Below are 21014 nucleotides of genomic sequence, written 5' to 3'. Positions count from 1 at the left end.
AGCCAATCTTCTAGAAACAACGCAGAACCCTCGGGAAGGCCAGATGGCACTCCTGTGCCACGTAACCCCTCCTCCCTCATTTCTCTTGCCCTCCAAGCTCAGACCTGCCATCCCTCTTCTCAGAAAGCGCTTCTTCTCCTTCTCCGTCTCTGCAGCCATGGCTTCCGATTCTCCTGCTAAGAAGGTAATCACCGCCACTAATCAGCCATTAATCACCTCACTAATCAGCTACCCCTCTCTCTCTTTATGATTTCGGTGTTTTTTTTGTGGGTGAGATTTTGACTGTGAAAAATGGGAGCAGGTTTTGGTTCCGATTGCCAATGGCACGGAGCCGATGGAGGCGGTGATCACCGTTGATGTTCTGCGGCGGGCTGGAGCCGATGTTACTGTGGCTTCTGTGGAGAAGCAGCTCCGTGTGGATGCTTGCCACGGCGTTAAGATCATCGCTGATGCTTTGATTTCGGACTGCAGCCAAAGCGTCTTCGATCTCATTACTCTACCTGTACATGCACTCTCTCTCTCCCTCTTGTTGTATGCATATATATATATATATATATATGCATATATATATATATATGTATATATATATATATGTGTGTGTGTGTATGTACGTATATTACTGTGTGCATATGAAGACTTTGAAATGTGGCTGCAATTCTTTCCTTTTGAAAGAGCTGATCAAAATGGAAATGTAAATGGGGAAGTTGTGCGAATATTATTATTACTTCCCCACCAACAAGAAAACAAAAGAATATTGTGGAACTACTTAAATTTTTAATAAATTTGAAAAAAATCCCAAAAACTATAAGTTTAATACAAAAAGCCCCTAACCTGTCCACTCTCCATGTACTAATTGATTATTAGTTGTTAAATTCCTTGGTGCCCTTCTCTCATTAGTCATTACAAAGGAAGTTGGCTTTTCTTCTAATTATTGAATTTGAAGTGTTTTTCTCTAAAGTGTAATGTTATCAAGGGATTACAGGTGAAAAGCCCTTAATTTTTTAGCCTTGTGATGCCCGGTAAATTGAATGTTTGTTTCCGGATACCTTGTGACGGACCTGTTTAAGCAGCCGTCTTTAGCTTTTTTTAGTGTAGAGTTTTGGTTGCTCATGTCCAAGTTAAGATGGGGTTATGCATAACATTATATATGTTACTTAATTGCACGATTTTAGTTTCCAAGCAATGTCCAAATGCGCCCGAACAGTTGATATAATCCATAATATGTTAGGGTGGGCGGACTATGGATTTTTATCTGTTATTGCTTCTGTCATTCTCCTACCAGCTTCTTCCGTCCTACTTCATTGTTTTCTCAATGCATTGTGCTACTTTTTAGGTCCGGTGGAATTTGATTATATCTGTTTTTATGCTGTAGGGAGGCATGCCAGGTGCTACTAATCTTAAGAATAGTGAGGTCCTGGAAAGTTTGGTGAAGCAGCAGGCCACAAATGGGAAGCTCTACTCTGCTATATGTGCTTCACCTGCAGTGGCACTTGCCTCATGGGGTGTGCTGAAGGGACTGAAGGTACGATCTTTGAGCATCTCCAATATTTCATTACTTATTATTATACATATTAAAATTGTAATTAGTGTTTTTTATTTTATTTTTTGAAATGACTAAATCTGGACTTGTGGGCTCTATTGTCTTTTAACAGGCAACTTGTTATCCATCTTTTATGGAGCAATTAGCATCTGGTGCAACCGCTGTTGAGTCAAGAGTGCAGCTGGATGACAAAGTTGTGACAAGTCGTGGACCTGGTACTACCATGGAGTTTGCTGTTGCACTGGTCGAGCAATTATATGGGAAAGAAAAAGCTGATGAAGTTTCTGGGCCACTGGTATATGCTTTCTCAATGTACTACTTATTGATTGGTTGTATTATTCTCCTATCCCCTCCCCCAATCTAAGGGGAAAAAAATGAATGCATAGAAGATGTGGAGTTAGTACAATGGAGACGAATAAGGGAAAGAATGAGAACGACAAATTCATTGGAATTTACCATAAGCAAGCAGTTTGTGAAAAATTGGATAAACTGATAGCTTTGATTAAATGGAGAAAAAATTCTAGAGGATGAAACTTATATTTTGTAAACATATTTGACAAAAAGAAAAATAGAACTATCTGCACACGGTTCATAAATAAGAAAACTTAGGATAGAGAATTCAGACACATGATATGGTTAGTATTGAGCTGAAGAGGTGACTATATAGTTATACTAGTGGGGTTGAAGTGCCTGTCTAGTATGGACCCTTTTTAGCTTAGCTTCTTAGTTCAGAAAGCCTTTGTGTTGGGCTTTGGCTTAGGTTACTTAATTATAAATTAAGCTTGATTCTTTAACATGCATGCTCGATCTGCCTGTACACAACTTGGATTTTATTAAAGGCCTACCGCGTAATTGATTGGGTGGAGGTGGTGATTCCTGCCTTGCGGTGTCATTCTGCTAATTCTTGTCAAGTGATTTTGAAGCCATTCATTGTTTGGTTAAATGAAAACAAAAATGATCTGTTGTGATCTGGCTTCAACTGCTAGGCCGCTACCCTTGATTCAAAGCCCAAGTGGCTGGAGGCTAAGCTTCTGCAGTTTAGAATGTTGTTTTGTTTCTGATGGGTATGCAACTGCATTTTGTACGCAGGTGATGCGTTCCAACCATGGTGATGAATATATCATAACTGAGTTAAACCCAGTTGAGTGGACTCCCCATGATACCCCAAAGGTAAATTTTTTTTATTGTACAGTATATCTTTTATTGTGTATCGGATGCTGTTACTTTAATTTGTTGTTCTTTTGTTGGTTCACTCTTCAAAGATGCATGAAATTTGAGAACAACATTGTGTGTGGATTTCTTTGTCTGCTTGCTTTGGACTGCTTTTGAATAATTTTAGGCTTTTATCTCAAGTTGCATTTCAGACGAGGTAGGAAAGGGTAAAATCCAAGTTCAAATCTTGTTGTAAGCAACCTGAAAAAGAGAAGCCATATTAGAGTGCTTTACTTGATAGTGACTTACATATGGAAATATCTCTAGGATTCTTTCGAGTTTCCATAAGTGTTACGCAAATTAGCAACTAAAGGTTGTGATATCAGAGTAAGATTTTTTTATACTTGGTTTAAGGTGCTATATAATGTGCATTTTAACCTCTTTTGTCTTTGTTATCCTTTAGATTCTTGTACCTATTGCGAATGGCACAGAGGAAATGGAAGCTGTTATGATTGTCGATATTCTACGACGAGCCAAAGCGGATGTTGTAGTGGCCTCTGTAGAGGATAAACTAGAAATTCTTGCTTCCCGCAAAGTTAAACTGGAGGCGGATATCTCCCTTGATGAAGCTGCCAAACTTTCATATGACCTAATTGTCTTACCTGTAAGTCGGGTTCTAGCTTGCTACTGTTTAACCATTACTCTACCTATTCATTAGTCCAACAACATTCTGATGTTTTTTTCAGGGTGGACTTGGTGGTGCCCAAGCATTTGCAAAATCGGAAAAGCTCATGAAATTGTTAAAAAAGCAGAGGGAATCCCAGAGACCTTATGGAGCAATATGTGCCTCCCCAGCTCTAGTTTTGGAACCCCATGGCCTACTCAAGGTATCCTTTATAAGGTGTTTAGAGAACTTCCTTTTTTTGCTTAAAAATGGCCACTCAACTAACTCTGGTGCCACCATTAACGTTGAACAACCTGAAAATTCTGACTGCACCTCGTATAATTCAATGGTGTACTAACTCGATCTATTCATGATCAATTCACCGAAACGATCTGCTTCTTGCATTGTTGCAAACTCATTAAAAGAACTTATGTCCATTCAAATTGGACATTTGTCCATCTCGGCATACATAATTAAGTTTCTATATGTGCTGCCCCTTTAGCGTTTGCTATTGTTAATTTTTTTTTTAATTATCCATGTATGAACTTTGTTTGACTTTGATCCAGGGTAAAAAGGCCACAGCATTCCCCGCAATGTGCGACAAGCTGTCGGATAAAAGTGAAATCGAGAACAGGGTAGTGGTTGATGGCAACCTCATCACCAGCAGAGGACCAGGAACTTCAATGGAGTTTGCTCTTGGAATTGTTGAGAAGTTTCTCGGTCGCGAGAAAGCGATAGAGCTTGCAAAAGTGATGCTTTTCGTTTATCCTTAGAGCTTATGTTCGTGTATAATGTGCGCGCCCATATATTCGGTCCACGACTACCAAAAGCAGAAAGCTGGCTTCGTATTTGAGTATGAATCCTTCGTGCTTAACTGAGTTCGTATATAAATAAATGTGTAGAGGACTGAAATATTATAGTTCTTTGGATAAGTTTTTGAGTTTCACCGTGTGCTGAAGAGTTTGTGTTACAACTAAAAGAGAGTTTCATGTATAATTTTGTGGTATCTCGTTTGTTTAGGTTGACAAGCTCATGGACCCTACATATTTGCGTTTGATAATCATTTTGTTTTTATGTTCTTTTTCGTACACCTTCACTCTTCTACATTTCTACGTCGCACATTTCTCTTCTTATTTTTCTCTATCGTTTGTACAGAATTGAAAACTGAAAACGACATGATTATTAGATCGCCTCTTTGTTTCAAAGCACATGCGTGAACACTCTAGAGAACTGAATTTTTTGTGTGGAAATTGTGGAAACTAAATTACAAATGCTCATTTCCAACCTCCTAAGGACAGGATTAAACAATCCGCAAACATTTATGTTTGACGTGTTGGGTTGAATTATCGAAGTTTCTGTCAACTGTCATCTTCCCAACAAAGGATAACGAAACAAATAAATAAACCCATACCAAATAAGAAGGACCCGATGTGTTTGACAACTTGACAAGTATGCATCATGGGATCTGTAATACTTTAATGTATTTATCTGATCCAAACCGTCTATCTTTAAGGTCTTCTCTCGAAGATCCTGTTCCAAAAAATCAACCAAACTTGAGACTATATGATTGCTTAGATTAAAAGTTTAGTTCTTCGTAGAACTGTATTCGTCTATTTTCTTAACTAAAAATGAATGCTTTAATGATTTTGGGTTTGTCTAACTTTTCTCAAGAAAGATTTATGAATGATATTAAAAGATAAACGGTTCCGGTTGTTAAAATGCTAGCTCCACAAAAATATGTGAAAAAAAATTGTATTATAAAACACGAATCCGCCCCCAATATAAAATATAATGTGATTTACAAATTTGACATGTTTTGTTAAGATATCTTCAATCATACTTCTTCCACATTTAATCACTCAAATAGTTTAACTATCAAATGTCTAAATTATCTAGGCAAAGAATATTACCCAAATAATTTTGATAAATGTAGAAAAGGACGTCATGATGTTGCTCACGGTAGGCTACCATTGGTCGCAGTTGCGAAGTCACGAGGAAATGGCAAATTTTGAAAGGGCAAAAGGTCGTTGTTGGTCGTTGACTGGTTCAAAAAAAAAAAAAACAAATTTTCGATGCCAATCACCCTTCGGTTTCGATTAAATCCTCGTAGTAATCGAATTTTTAAAAAGTTTAATAATCCATTAAATTAAATATTTTTTTTGTCAATTCAGTGCATACGTAGTTTACAAGTTGGCACATATAAAGGTCTCAAGCTCATATTGTCATCAATTTAATAAATTATCGTACAGTTAGTTAGGCTGAAGACTAAAATTACTGCACTTAAAATATATCTTTTAATGCCTTATGAGATATTTAAAACTTTGTGACTCATTTTATAAATCACTCCAAATTTGAAGAGCGTAAATTGTAGTTAACCTATTTTTTGAAGGTAAACTCCAAAGACATACGTTCTTCATTTTATTACTCATTTGAACAAAGATCTAAACGAACAATCACAATTTATCCAATATCCACACACAAGTAAGAGATAGAATTATGTGCTAAATATTTTTATATTCATATGTACAAAATTACTTATATTGCCTATATATATTTAACGAGTCAGAATCAGGGGATATAATTGTCAAAAGAAAATTATAGTAATGGTCTCTCAACTTTAACGAAAAGCTCCTGATACTGTTTACTTTAACGAAAAACCATATTTTTACACTAAAAAATCAATTATAGTACTATTTAATTTACCCTTTATTTTATCCTTATTATTAAAACTCAAAATTTTCAAATAATTTTTATTAGTTTTTCTATTAAATAAGGGGAAGTACCCAATTTCATTAAAAATAGTGAGCACATTTGCTGTACACATGTTCCGCAAGATGAAGGCCTGGTTTGGTACTGAGGTGATTCTGAAAAAAGTTGATATAAAAAAAAACTAGGAGTTGTTTTTGTATTTGGTAAACATTGAGCTTCAACTTTTTTTCATAGTTTTGGATGAAAAAAAGCCAAAAACAAGAAGCTGCAAAACCCAGTTTTGAAAAATCGGCTTTTTTCACATATGTTTTACATAAAAGTTTACCAAACACTATAATACTGTTTTTTTTTTTCAAAAGCATTTTTACAAAAAAGTTTACCAAACACTCTGCTTCTTTATTTCACAGCTGCTTATTCTCACAGCACAGCAAAATCAGTTTTTTTTTAAAGCACAACAATACCAAACCAATTTGAAGCTCCTGAAGCCATCAGAGAAGATGGAGATTTCACTTGAGCCTTTTGGTTTTGAGCTCTCACTGTTTCTCCGGAAGAAACTGATCCAATTTGCTCCGATAGGATTGGTCAACATGGTGGGAATTTGAGGAATATGAGATTGTGCATGGAGGAAGTTTCAATTGGGGATGAGTTTTGCGATCAATCGATTTCAACCCCTGGAAAATAATATGTTTCATAATTTGCCTTTACAATCAGTCTCGCGTATTGACTGAATTTAACAGAATTATTGACGGTGTTAACGAAAATGACTATAGTTATATATTTTAACAAGTTAAAGGATTAATGATCACGAAATAAAATTGAAGAACGTTGAATTAAAATTTAAGGACCATTAATACAAGTTCCTTAATTGTGAATTATATTTGGTTACTGCTCTATTAGTTTTGAAATGGGAACGTTACAGGGTGTGCGAGTGTGAAGAGGTAATGGGTGATCAGTGGTTCCACCTATTATAATTATTTATTTATTTTTTGACTCAATAAAGTCAAACGTTGTTGTCCCACTTAGGAATTAAAATTTTTTATTTATTAGGATTAAAACGACGACGTTTTGGTTTGAATTTAAAATAAAAAATTATAATCCTTCGCCCACGTCTGCCGTGCAACACAAACCAGAGCAGCAAACCGGATTCCATCGCTTTTGATGGGACTAGACGAGCGGAATCACTGGTCCTGAGCTTGATTTCCAATTGTTTTTTGGTTTCTTCTCAGTCTACCATTATTCAAAGCACTTACATGGGTTTTTGTCAAATTTTCTTCTGACTTTTATCACCATTGCCTTTTTCTTAAGGATATCAATTTTATCGACTTATTTGACTTACATGAATCTTTAAATGGTTTACAAATCAAATACAAATTTAGAAATAATTTTCAAATGATGATAAAAATAATGATTTAGATACCCGCATTGGGAAGGATCTTTTTCCTAACAATAGTAAATAGATTATTTGTCACATCTCGACCTGGACGGGATCACTTTCCGGACTCGACTTCATCGTAGCATGATATTGGCCACTTTGGACCCCCAGCACACCCTCACGGTTTTGTTTCTGAGAACTTACACGAGAACTTTCCAGTGAGTCACCCATCATGGGATTGCTCTCGCGCGCTACTCGCTTAACTTCGGAGTTCCGATAGAACCCGAAGCCAGTGAGCTCTCAAAAGGCCTCATGCTAGATAGAAATAAGAATAAACATATAAGGATCACTCCACTGAACGATGTGGGATGTCACATTATTGGAATTACAGTTTACAACTTTACTCGTATTCATATACATTTGTTTTGTACGTTAAAGATTTTAAATTTAAATGTTACAGATGACAAATATTAATATTTAATTATGTTAGTCATTGTATTTGTACGACTTAAATTCAATATTGTTGAATAAAATAATCTAATTAGGAAAATAATGCGGTGAAGAGTCGAACAAGATTTTATTTTTTAAATACAACTGGGTTATTATATTTAAAAAGTTGGGAACTATTTTAAGCCTTCTTTTGAACAAATGATATTATTTCAGAGCAGAAAATAAGTTAAGCGTGGTTTACAAAATAAATCCAAAATTAAGACAAAGAATTTCCATAACCCTACACAATTTCCACCAAGTCGATATTTTGTGTTCAGAGTTCAAACTGTTGGATAGAGAAAGAGAGATTCTTAATTTAAAATCAGAACCGCTAGTTTTAAAATAAATGGTACGAATCTCCAATCCCGTACTCCATCAGGATAGGATCTCAATTCTTCCAAACCGTGCAGGCTTGCACAGCTTGCAAGATTGGAGGTCAATGCCAGCAGAAAGGAGAGAATAGTCAATTCGAAAATTCCATAGACGTTATTTTTCATTTCTCGGAAGTTCCAAAGATATAAACATCACGAAACCCAGTTTTACTTTTATTTTGTTTCATCTCTCTCTCTCTCTCTCTCTCTCTCTCTCTCTATTTCTGTTGCAGTCACCGCAATTGAGGTTCTTTATGAAAACCTTATACTTTATCTGGGTTTTACGTGTTCTTTTCTGTTTGGTAGCTGAGAAAATGTGAAAAAAGCCAAGACTTTTTAACCTTTTGACTTACCCATTGGAAAGAAGAAGAAAAGAGATAGACTTTTGGATCTGTTTGTGGCCTCAGCTGGGTTCTTAAACCCAAAAGAATGGTGGGTTTCTCTTTACAGTTGCTATGCTTCTAAAAAATATGGAAAGATCATATTTTGATCAATCCAAAAACTTATATTATGCTGGTTTTAGTTTTTGTTCTGCAGACGGATACTTCAAGGTTGAAATATAAGCAAACCCCAAGTGCAATTGGATTGAACATTTATAAGGTAATTAATGTTGAAGCAAATTCTTCTCTTCTTTTTCTTCTTCTTCATCTGCAATTTCAATTTTGGTGGCTCTTAGATTGACTTTTTTATTTGCAAGTTGGTCGAAACAATAGATGTCTTCTGTTTTGTTTGTATTATAATTGAATGCATTGAGAATTAGAAGGATGGTTGACTACAAAATCACATTTGATTGCCTGCCAAAAGCTTCCTTTCCAATCATGAAAGATGAAACCATGTTTCTAATTCTACTCTCTGCTAGTTGCTAAGCTGCCCTGTGCTGAATTGTAGTATTTGATTAACGAATTCAGTTTTTCGGCTTAAAATGTTGTGGGATGCTGGAAGTTTCGTGTTAATTCTGCGTTTGGTCGTTATGGAGGCAGACATGAAAACCGGTATATTTCCTTGAATTACTTTGGTAGTTGGTCTAAGTGTTGATAGTAGATTGACTGAGGGACTCTACTAGAGAACTGAACTTCTGATTGATCTTATAGGGCGTAAGAGTCTACGGCGTTACTGGGTGCATTCCCAGACCTTACTGTGTTGGGGTATCTCTCTAGTGTTTCCCCTTAACGTTTGGCAGTTCAGATGCGTAGGATTTTTTTTGTTGTCTTTTGATACCTTGAGTAAGGAGCCCTCAATGTTCAAAAGAAAACAGGTTTAGGCTATGGTTAAAACTTATCATGGGGTACCGAGGATGTGCAAACTTCCTCTTACCGTTCATGTTTTTAAGAGATTTCATTTTTCGAAAATTCCCTTTTTGATTCTTCCGATGTATAGGTTGTAACAAACTATAAGCAGCAACTCAAATTTCAAGTCAAAACTTTGCTACTGAAGTTACAGAGATTTCTAGAAGAGGCAGTTTCAGTAAACACGTGCTATTGCATATGCAAGCATCTTTAATCATAATTTAGGCAACGATTTACAATGCTGCGGGTATTCATCTTTTCCAGTTGCTAGATAGTACATGTAGATTAAAGAGGCCATGTTGATTTGCAATTCGAGTTCATAAGCTTTAGTTTTTCTGAGAGTCGCATCTTGTCTAAGCGAATAATGACTAATGCATTGCTGAGTACTCATCTGTCTTCCTCCTAAATCCAACAGATCATGCAGGTGTAGTTACATCACAAAAAGTTTATTTTTACTTGTGTACGTTGACAGGGCAAGGATTTTGATTGATTGGTGATATTGGCCAACATAAAAAGCTGGTGATGTCTTGTTTCTCTTTCTTGTTTAGAAAGAAGGAAGCTTCCCGTGTTAACCGGCCTGTTGGAATTGTTAACCGGCCTGTTGAAATCGACGAAGGTACACTGTGGACGTGTTTATCCTGTCATTCCTTTTATAGAGAGTATGCACATACTTTCAGTGTCAATATTAGTTACTTAGGCACAATGCCATCTGTCAAATTAGCTGCTCAGTGCAATTGTGAAATGGATGGAGGACTTTTCTAGGTCATACATGGATCTTCCAAATGGGAGGAGCATTTTCTATGTTAAGCGCTTTCATTTTATTAGCGTTACTGATTTCTGAATCCGTTGAAGTTTGTGACTACTCAAAGCCGAAATTACCAAGTTCCCTCCATTCAGATAATTGTTCCCTTTCAATTATTCTTTTTATGGATGACCGGGCTTCTTTTCAGAATCTGTACAACCCGGCCTTTTCACTGAGTCAAATGGTCATGCTAAATCAACTAGTTATGTTTTACTTGATTTTGCTTTTTATTACGCACTCAATATTTTTTTGGATGAAATCTTCTTTTGTTTACTTTGTTCAACTTGCATGCTGTTGAACTAAACGCTGTTAGTAAGTTTTAGCTTTAACTTGAATTTGGGCGGTTTACCATTCTATCTTCAGCTACCTAGACGCTTCTAATAGATTCTTATGGGTACAGTGGTTTCAGGCGTTTTGAATGTGAAGCAGTACGGTTATAGGGAACTGCAAATTGCCACTGAGAACTTCAGTGAAGAAAATAAAATTGGTCAGGGAGGCTTTGGCTCCGTGTACAAGGTACTTGCGCCTAAAGTTATTTTGCTTATGAGTATTGAGGAATACTCGGTCTTGAGCACTTAATTGAGCTAAAGACTTTTTCGTTGACTTTTAACTCTACGGGCTAAGAAATTATTGCAAAATGTGTTTGATCAGGGCACACTCAAGGATGGGACTTTGGTGGCTATAAAAGAATTGTCAGCAGAGTCTAGTCAAGGATTGCGGGAATTTTTAACAGAAATCGAGGTGATTGCAACCGTTGAACATGATAACTTAGTTAAGCTATATGGTTGCTGTGCAGAAGGAGATCACAGAATATTGGTTTATGGCTATCTTGAGAATAATAGCCTAGCACAAACACTTCTTGGTAAGCAATGTTACTTGTTCCTTGTTCCTTATTTGAATGAATGATTTGTACGGGTAAGGACTTCATCCTTCTGTACTTTATAGGTAGAGGCTACAGCGGTATCCAATTTACATGGCTTACAAGGTGTAAAATTTGCATTGGTGTTGCGAGGGGGCTCGCTTATCTCCACGAGGAGGTTAGCCCTCATATTATTCACAGAGACATTAAAGCAAGCAATATTCTCCTTGATAAAGACCTCTCACCAAAAATTTCAGATTTTGGTCTTGCAAAGTTTATCGCCCCCAACTTGACTCATGTTAGCACTCGTGTTGCTGGAACAACGTAAGTTTGCCATTTCCAGTGCTATTCTCTTTCTAGCAGTGTATCCGAGAATGTAACAAATTGAAGTCCTGCCCATAAGTTTCCACCAAACTTCTCGCTCTACTTTATATTTTTTCACATTTATCAAAATACTTGTGATTATATTGACATGTTTTGTTCCCTTTTCTCTCTCTCTCTCTCTCTCTCTCTGTACTTTTTATTTTATTTCACATTTATCAAGTTACTTGTGATCATATTGACACGTTTGGTTCCCTGTTTGATTCCTGCAGAGGTTACTTGGCGCCTGAGTATGCCATACGAGGTCAAGTGACAAGAAAAGCAGACATCTACAGTTTTGGTGTTTTACTGTTGGAAATTGTTTGTGGGAGGTCTAACACTAACAGACAGTTATCACCCAAAGATCAATATCTTCTTGCACGGGTATGGACATTTCCATGATATTGTATTTATGACTAAATTGAAGCCTTTTGACTGGTATATAGCTTTTACACGTGGGTAATAATCCTCGAAAAAAGAATAGTATACGAAAGCCTCTAGGCATTTAATCTGTAGTTAACGTTCACTAGCCTTGAAAGAAAAGCTTGCCAATTTCTTGGCCTGCAGCAATGGTGCGATTGATTACACTACTGCACATGGAAAATTCCTTGAATTTGTGAGGGTATCAATATTAGTACTAGAACATGGTTTTCAGACTAACAGAATATGTTAAAACTCATGGGACGTGTTTTGTGTTCATGACTGTGCCAGAGTCTCTTGATGACTCCATCGAGCTTCTTTAGGTGCCTAGTTTAGAGAAAACCCATCACGTATTTTACGATTAGTCTCTTTATTTTCATTTCCTTGGTTAGTCTTTGATCCACAATCTCTTAAAAGTAACTCGGTACCTCATCATCTCTTGTCAGAACATGTGTAGTGATTAACAAGTTCACAATTACTACTAGAATCTTGAGCAGACTTATCACATCCAAGTTCCTGTTGCAGGCATGGGAACACCATGAGAGGGGGCAGCTGGTGGAATTAGTAGACGCATCTTTGAATGGAAATTTCGACGTTGAGGAGGCTTGCAGATTCCTAAAGGTTGGCCTTCTCTGCACTCAAGACATGCCTAAGCTCCGACCATCCATGTCTACCGTTGTTCAAATGCTGACAGGTGCATTAGATGTGAATGAGGGGAAGATATCCAAACCAGGGCTGTTTTCTGAATTTATGGGGCATACAGAAGGTGGGAGAGATAAGGCCAACAAAAGAGGTCCATCTCACACGATATCCACCTCAGGGAAGTTTATCAATTCATCATCTTCATCAGAAGCTGCCGCCACTTCATTTGCTACTATGACCTTCAATTCTATATATGACCGAAGCAATTAGGGCAGTCAGGATCCATCCATTTTTTCGAAATTTTCTCTGGTTTGGTCAGGCTGTAGGCAATTTAATTCTTCTAGGTTATATAGGGAAACAAGGAGTAATATATATTTTTACGTGGATACGAATGTCTTCCTAAGAACTAGCCAAATCATTTTTCAGGTGTAAATGTTTCTTGTCAATCGAACTTTCATTTTTTTCGGGTCTGTAAAGAAGGCTTGACTACATACAATTCTTCCATGCTTTACTTCGAGTCCAAGTATTGTGTGGCAGTGCTCCGTTCTCGTCTTCAGACAGTTTCTTTCGAATTGTTGTAGATATGGATCGAAATGCATTCAAGAAATAAAAACTAGTCATCAAATTTAAACATGTCATCTTTTAACTGGACTATTCTCCCACATTGCCCTGGCATGTGGCGGAAAACATACCCGCGAAACTCTTCTTCGTCTCATGAGCATCTGTTTATGCATCACTTTTCTGCTGCTAAGTTAAAAGATTTAATTAGACGCGACAGATGAAGACATTTTCTTCTTCAAACTTATGCTGATTTGCTACAAGCCTTCCCACAGGGTAATGTATTACTGATAGACATTGAAACGGGATCAAAAGTAGAACTTCCGGTTGGACTCGAAGTCTCGAAGTGAACCAGTAGGTTTCGAAGGCATGCGAAAATCCGAAACTTCAATATAAGATGTGATGTTAATATTTCATAAAAGCTGAACATTTTCGTACGAAGATGATACAATAGTTTGAATGTTTGATCATCCTAAAAAAATTTGAACGAGAAATTGCATAAGTGATTGTATATCTTTTGTGCAGATATATAGGTAAATATATATATATATATATATATATATCTCTAGCTAGCTAGTTTCTATTTCTGCAGCATCTGCACCACAGAATGAGAAAACAAAGCACTCTATAACCAATTATGAATACCAGCATCACACCCAAATTGCTCCATTTCTGTGCTTCTTTTAAACCCTGCTGTCTCAAGAACTCGTCCCCGAAAAGATTGCATCCTTCATTGCCAATCTGTTGAATGCATCTCCTTCCCTGCTCTCCTCCATACTCATTTATCATAAAGCAATCGAACGGGTACTTGAAAAGACTCAAGTAGTGCATGAATATCCAGTAGCTTGGGAGCCTGTCCTTTGAAATGAAGTATCCGGAAAAGAGAAAGAAAGATCCCATGAGCCCGGAAATCAGGGAACTGCCCATGATGAAGTTGGGCACAAGAGCACTGAAGCAGGCCACAACAGAATTGGACATGAGAAGAACCATCCAGACCACCAGAGAGAAGTAGAGGAATGCATCAATGTCCCTCCTCAATCCGACTAGCCAGTAAACCGGTGCGGTGAACAGAAAACAAACCATCAAAAGGAAAGGGAGAAAAATGAGGGTGTTTGCTATGACATAGGAGGAAACTCGATAGGCTCCCTTGGAAGTCTCACTCATTAGTATTCTTCGCTCTTGTAAGAAAATCGGTAGGCCTTCTGTGCTGGAAGACAGCAAGAATGTGAGGCTGAAGGCGAAAAATCCAGTTTGTGTTTGCAAGGCAAAGCTCCCTTTTTCCGTTCCAACATTAAAGAAAATGCTTCCGAGTACGAATCCAGCTACCAAGGCTTGTATAACTCTAGTGACAAACAATTGCTTGGTTCTAAATATGTTGCTACAAAATCTTTGCCCTAGTATTACAACTTCCCGGGGACGCGAATTTGGGTAGACTGGAAGCTTCTTTGCAAAGATACCAGAGCATACAAACCTTCGTTCTAGAGGCCGGAAACATTGGTTGCGCAAGGTTTCTGAAGTTTGTGCACCCTCCAAGCTCTCGATAACATCAATGGCGAATTCGAGCAAGTTAACATGGTTGGGGATGCGATGGCCAGCTAAATTGAGCGTTTCTTGTAGAAGACACAATGATCCATTGTGGATCACAGTTCCACTTGAAAGCAGAACAACGCGATCGAACATCTCTAGGATTCGGAAACCTGGTTGGTGAATTGTCAGGACAATAGTTTTACCCTGATTGAAAACCATTGTTCTGAGCAATGAGACTACATGGAAAGCTGAGGCAGAATCCAACCCTGAAGTTGGTTCATCAATCAAAACCACAGCTGGATTATGAACTAAATCAACTCCAATCGAAACCCTGCGCCTTTCACCACCCGAAATCCCATTGTTTGATCCCCAGCCGACTCTTGAACCCGCGACATGTACCAGCCCGAGCTCCTTCATCAGCTTCCTCACTTTATCTGCAGCACTTTTCCTCCCACCGGGAAGCCTCAGCAGAGCACTGTACATGAGGGTTTCTTCAACTGTAAGTAACGGAAATAGGGCATCGTCCTGTGCGACATAGCCCGACATTCTGCGAAAACTTTTCGTGTCCATAGGCTGACCATTCACCAGCACCTCACCACACACTTTCTTTGGGGATATCTTTCCAGCAAGAATCTCTAGCAGTGTGGTTTTTCCAGCTCCACTAGGGCCAGCAATTGCAGTGATCCCTGCAGGCCTTGCTTCACAATTCACATCCTTCAGAATGAATTTCGGAACTCTCCTCGAGCTCTCCCTGCAACACACGAATTTCATCTCATCGAATCGGGTTGATAATTTGTAGCACAAATTTCTGGTTTCAAGTCTGTATGGCGTTCTCAGGCTGCCGGAAACCGGCATTTTCACAGGCAACTCCATGTTGTGGGGGGAAGAGTGGAAGTGAGAGAGAGAATGTGATATTTGTGGGGTAGTGTAGATGAAATGGAGGAGATGAGCTAACGCACCAAACTGTTTGTTTGCTGTACAAGTTAGGGTAGAGGAGAAGCCAAAGCTTTGATACTTTTGCTTTCCTTCTGTTTTCTTGTTGGCAAACATAAATTCTGGAGTAACTTTTCGATACACTCAAAATACACTCACGTGACATTATTATTTCACTCAAGTCAAACTCATAGATTTGTTTTTTTATTAATATACTTCAAAAATTAGACATATCAACTATATCGTTCATTTTTATTATAACATGTAAAATGATACACCACGTGACTTGTGTTTCAGATATGCGTATAAAATTCTCTTAACTTCTGATGGGTGGTTTGGAGAAAACCCAAAGGAAGAAAGTGCGTGACTCCTTTTGGGAAGTTTGTTCAGGTGAGCAGAATATTGACTGCAGGGTTGATGCTGGTTGCTTCACTATCTTCCACACACTAACTGCATCACCATATCATGCCAGTTTGGTGGGAATTTTTCTATATTTGGCCAATTAGTCAATTACAACAAATTGAGTGGCCAAACTTTGAAATAAAAAAGGTCATCCTCTTGGATAAACGTGCAGCCAAGCCCATCTTGGTTCGATGGGCCTTGCCAAGTAAGAAAGGGAAGGCTTGCAGGTTTTGTCCTAGTTTCTCTTGCAACGTAAATTGAACTCTAATAACTTGTTTATAAGTGCTTTTAAAATGATTAAAAATTATTTTTGTGAAATTGATTTTGAGTTTCAAAAGATTAGATATGTGCTTCTAGCATGAAGCACTTAAAATGTTTTCTCATGATCCACTTGGATTTTTACTAAAGATTGGTTCAAAAATAATTTTATCAAAAACATTTTCAATCATTTTACAATTTCATCAAAATCGATTCTAGTTATTTTAAGAGTATTGCCAAACAAACGAAAAGTGAAATGTAAACTTACTTCTTTGACCTTCCGTCGTCACTTTGGAGAATGAAACGTAAACTTACTTCTTTGACCTTCCCTCATCACTTTGGCTAATCTAGAGAGCTCCGTATCAATCAAATTTTACTTGTTCTTTTCTTTGTGTTCTTTAATTTCGTTAGGCATTTTGGGATGATCTGGGCTTTTGCCAAAGTAAGAAAGATGTTTTGCTCGTGGGTATTGTTATTTTTCTTTCAAATAGTGGGAACCTCCTCCTAAGAATTGGGTAAAGCTTAATATTAACGGGCGTCGCAAGAGGATGATCAGTTTCATTGGTAATTCAGAGTGTTTTTATTGGGCTACAAATTGTACGAAGTAATGAAATTAAGAAGATTATTGTAGAATCGGATTCTGCACTTATAGTGGACTTGAATTTAAATGCACAAATGGATAATCATCTTCTGAAAAGTTTAGTATTGCCGTGCTCTTATGCAATAAAGTTGGTCTCTTGAAATTTGACATATTTATTATGAAATATTTCATTTGTTCCTGATGGTTTGACTCATTTAGGTTTATCATGCAATTTAAATCTGATCTTTTTTTAGCAAATTCCTCATTCTTATGTAATTTTTTTTATTGGGAAAATTAATGAAAATGACTTGAAAACTGTGAGTTTTAACGAAAATTAGTAAAGTGAATAGTTCCATGATTCATTTTTTGTTAAAATGAACAGTATTGGAACTTTTCGTTAAAAGTTTCGTTTTTTTTTTTGGACTTGATGCCCCGCTGTCAAACAAGAAGAAAAAGTTGAAATGACTCAAATGACCATGAGAAGATAATTGGAATGCCATTTTGATATAGTGATAAACAGAAAATCGAGGGGTATTTAAGAAACTTAGCATCACTCAATCGGTGCGATAAATTCTCCGGAAAAACCCTGATACCCCCTTATCTCCCACTCTCACTCTAGGGTTTATCAGAGCCCCAAACCCTCGTCGCGATCGACCATGGCGACCCATTTCTTCTACCGCTCGCTTCCCAAGACCCAAGCCATGGCATCATTTCTCTCCCGCTCCCTCTCCACCGCCACCTCCGCCGCTTCCCTATCCACCGCCGCCCAATCTCGTTCTTCTTCGCTCTCTCTCCTCCACCGCCTCCGCCCCCTCGCCGGAGTCATGGCCTCCGCCGGCAGGCTCTCTCCTGCGGTCGTCCGGTGCTTGTCCACCAGATCGACCACGTCGTCGCTCAGAGACCCAAACCCTAACTGGTCGAACCGGCCTCCCAAGGAGACGATCCTCCTCGATGGGTGTGACTTCGAGCACTGGTTGGTTGTCATGGAGCCCCCTCAGGGTGACATCACTAGGGATGAGATCATCAATAGCTACATCAAAACCCTAGCTACCGTCGTCGGAAGGTAACACCTCCATTGTTTTCTGTCTAAATTAACCATTTTTTTTTTAAATTTTTATGTGTTTGGATTATGAGAAATTGAATTGGAAATGAAGTTTAAGAAATTATATGGCTGTTCTAGTGTATTTGTTTCTTTAATACAGTTTCAGTTGATATCTGTATTTATTTTTACGAAGGTGTAGCTTTTTAATTTTTTTCCTTTTCGATTACGGTAATGTTTTGGGATAATTTGATTCGTATTGCATCAGGAAACTTTTGTTTGAGAAAATACAAGAGGTTATTTCTCTGTTGTGGGGAGGGTTGTATGCACATGCTACATTCTGGCATTATATGGTTGTATGAAACTAGTTCTGTTTTGTGTTACGCACCTGCCCGATTATCGTGTTTAACATTATATGTTATGTTGTGTGCTGTAAAAGATAATGGCTTATTGTTGTATGCAAGTATTGGGATCACTACGGCTGTCGTAAGATGCGAAATCATTTTGTAATTGCAATCGGACTATTATCTTAGTGTTCTTGTAAATAGTATGGTTTTAATCACATCTGTTATAGCATTTCTGGATCCCTTTTTTTTTACAGACCTAAGTTTTTGGTAGATTCATGGCTTTCACATTTCAAAAAGCAAGTAGGATTGTATTGTATTCCTATTGTTTGTGTTCTCTGTGATTTATGTTTTGTAATGACAATTCATATAACCAAGTTTACGTTGCTTGTATGTCGGCGGCTGAACTGCAGTGAGGAAGAAGCAAGAATGAAGATCTACTCAGTTTCAACTAGGTGCTATTATGCATTTGGGGCACTTGTATCTGAAGAGGTGTCACTCAAAATCAAAGGTGATTCTGCTTCTCTGTTGGGATTTTATTATTTCCTTGTGCTTTTGTCTGGGTTCTCATATATGTATTTTTCTAAAATTCTTGCAGAGTTGCCTGGAGTCCGTTGGGTACTTCCTGATTCTTACTTGGATGTTAAGAACAAAGATTACGGAGGTACTGATATGCTTGTTTCTTCAAGTTGCATTTCCATGAAAAACAAATTATTTATAGCAATTGATTATTTTAAGTTGTAAATCCCATTCTGGAATATCACTGGCAGTCTGAAATTTGGATTTTTGATCTATTTCTTTCTTTTTTTTTCTGACAAAGGATAGTTTGAGGCTTTAGAATGTTACTGATGAAAGCTATCCTATAAGGCAGTTAATGCTGTAGCAGTGCTAGTGCTATGTGGAACCCGGGAAATACAAAAACCCCTGTTGAAGGCTTTCTGCAACCCTAGTCAATATTGTGTACAGAGTTTTTCATCTATAACATCACCTTTAGTGCTGATGAACTAACCAGTTTCTTGTGTTGATTGCATCTGAAAAAAATTGATCAATGTTAAATTTTCATTTCATAATTTCTGTACTCCAAGAATTGTGGTTTGGTCACCGAGTGTGATAGTAATATTAAACTGCATTGTGTACCTGTTTCTATATTGTATTCAACTGAGTTAACCAGAAAATTTCTTTTATAAATGATTTGTTTGCCTTCTTGTTTGTTTTGGCAGGTGAACCTTTTATTAATGGCCAAGCCGTGCCATATGATCCCAAGTACCATGAGGAATGGATAAGAAACAATAGTCGAGCAAATGAGAGAAATAGGCGTAATGACAGACCTCGTAACTTTGACAGATCAAGGAACTTTGAAAGGAGGAGGGAAAATACCGGTCCATCTCCTATGCCTAATCAAGCTGGGCCAAATTCAGGACCTGGACCTACCAACATGGGTCCTCCACCCCCCAACAGGGGTCCTCCACCCTCCAATATGGGTCCAGGCCTGATGCCTCCCAACATGGGTCCTCCGCCCCCCAACAGGGCTCCAATGCCGCCTCACAACATGGGTCCACCAAACAACTACAATAATCCCCCGCCAAGCAGCAACTGGAACTCTGGGCCTCCCAACAACTATAATCAGGCACCTCCCAACAACTACAATCAGGCACCTCCCAACAACTACAATCAGGCGCCTCCCAACAACTACAATCAGATGCCTCCCAATAACCCGGGAGGGGTGCCACCAAACAACATGGGTCTGCCATCTAATGCAGGATGGAATGGTGCTGGACAATACCAGAATAACTACACGCCAGACAGGGACGGTGGAGCGAATCCTGGTCCAAACCGTTACTAAGCTTGAGGCTAGCTATATGGTATGATGAGTCTTGTAGGCATGATGTAGATAAACAAGGAGGTTGCTCGAGATGGGCCGTAGGTTGGCATATTGGTGTGGTCTTGAATGATATTTTGTTTGGCAATATTGCTGTGGTCGGAACCTGGTTGCCATTCGTCTGAATTTTATTACATTTTTGAGGTCATATCTTATGCGATTAGTCGTGTCTTTACTTTGGTACATGGTATGAGTTAGCAAACATAATGGCAGAAAGCAGACTGTTTGGTGATCCTGTTTAGATGGTACATGTTAATTTGCAGTCTACTGTGATGATTGCCTGTGTTGCTTCTGTGATGATGTTATTTAGCAAACCCATCTTTTCATCCTATTCATGCGCGCAGCTAACATGGCATAGAGACCATTTTGTACGTTGGCTATGAACTCTAATTATGCTATCTCCATGTCGTCTTTACGATCAAAGAACCCTAACGCAGCGGAAATATAGAGGTTGGTGCTCATTGACCTCTTCTCGGTTCTTAACATGCGCATCAATACGACACTTGTTTGGAGGTGGAGCACCGCAAAGTTTTGGAATCCCCTCAAATGCGGAAGCGTTGAAGTTTGGAACTGAGTGCTTGTTGGGTTGGTCCTACGAGACTATTGCACGAGACAACAAAGCTTTTCAAGAAATTAAGGCTTGCGAGAGACTCAGTGCAAAAGAAGTAGAGGAAGACTTGGAAAGAGTAATAAAAGATATAGAGTAGTTGAAGCGAGCGGAAGATTTGGCGTAAAATTGAGTATAGTGACGTTCTAAGATTCATACAGCAGACTCAATAGGATATGGCTTGGTTGTTGAAGGCTTGCGAGAGACGATGGATTTTCGAG

General features: G+C 38.1%; 4 protein-coding genes across 6 annotated transcripts; 3 read left to right on the top strand and 1 right to left on the bottom strand.

Moving 5' to 3' along the window:
- Nucleotides 1–4430, top strand: LOC103932293 (protein DJ-1 homolog B). Its single transcript, XM_009341858.3, has 8 exons — nucleotides 1–184; nucleotides 302–502; nucleotides 1373–1522; nucleotides 1653–1835; nucleotides 2630–2710; nucleotides 3156–3356; nucleotides 3439–3579; nucleotides 3923–4430. Exons 1-8 carry the CDS (start codon nucleotides 44–46, stop codon nucleotides 4127–4129), a joined length of 1305 nt encoding a protein of 434 aa, XP_009340133.2. The 5' UTR covers nucleotides 1–43; the 3' UTR covers nucleotides 4130–4430.
- A 3791-nt stretch (nucleotides 4431–8221) lies between these two features.
- Nucleotides 8222–13222, top strand: LOC103932300 (cold-responsive protein kinase 1). Of its 3 annotated transcripts, none has more exons than XM_048586953.1 (8): nucleotides 8222–8729; nucleotides 8821–8897; nucleotides 10056–10199; nucleotides 10795–10901; nucleotides 11037–11247; nucleotides 11331–11568; nucleotides 11838–11988; nucleotides 12550–13222. In XM_048586953.1, exons 3-8 carry the CDS (start codon nucleotides 10106–10108, stop codon nucleotides 12934–12936), a joined length of 1188 nt encoding a protein of 395 aa, XP_048442910.1. In that variant the 5' UTR covers nucleotides 8222–8729; nucleotides 8821–8897; nucleotides 10056–10105; the 3' UTR covers nucleotides 12937–13222. The 3 variants fall into 3 exon arrangements, with proteins under 3 accessions (XP_048442910.1, XP_048442909.1, XP_009340145.1); XM_048586952.1 differs by having other exon boundaries at nucleotides 8225–8729; nucleotides 8835–8897; nucleotides 10786–10901; XM_009341870.2 differs by having other exon boundaries at nucleotides 8225–8729; nucleotides 10786–10901.
- Nucleotides 13223–13610: 388 nt separating this feature from the next.
- LOC103932334 (ABC transporter G family member 10-like) lies at nucleotides 13611–15656 on the bottom strand. Its single transcript, XM_009341899.3, has one exon. The coding sequence runs from the start codon at nucleotides 15622–15624 to the stop codon at nucleotides 13798–13800; it is 1827 nt and encodes a 608-aa protein (XP_009340174.2). The 5' UTR covers nucleotides 15625–15656; the 3' UTR covers nucleotides 13611–13797.
- Nucleotides 15657–17511: 1855 nt separating this feature from the next.
- On the top strand, nucleotides 17512–20478 carry LOC103932345 (multiple organellar RNA editing factor 8, chloroplastic/mitochondrial). The gene is made up of 4 exons (XM_009341910.3): nucleotides 17512–17987; nucleotides 18721–18818; nucleotides 18906–18971; nucleotides 19528–20478. Exons 1-4 carry the CDS (start codon nucleotides 17581–17583, stop codon nucleotides 20148–20150), a joined length of 1194 nt encoding a protein of 397 aa, XP_009340185.1. The 5' UTR covers nucleotides 17512–17580; the 3' UTR covers nucleotides 20151–20478.
- The last annotated feature ends 536 nt before the right edge of the window (nucleotides 20479–21014 follow it).

The sequence above is a fragment of a genome, unplaced genomic scaffold, assembly GCF_019419815.1.
Source record: "Pyrus x bretschneideri cultivar Hongxiangsu unplaced genomic scaffold, Pyrus_bretschneideri_v1 Contig25, whole genome shotgun sequence".
Classification (NCBI taxonomy): domain Eukaryota; kingdom Viridiplantae; phylum Streptophyta; class Magnoliopsida; order Rosales; family Rosaceae; genus Pyrus; species Pyrus x bretschneideri.
This window is presented reverse-complemented; position numbering and strand designations above follow the sequence as displayed.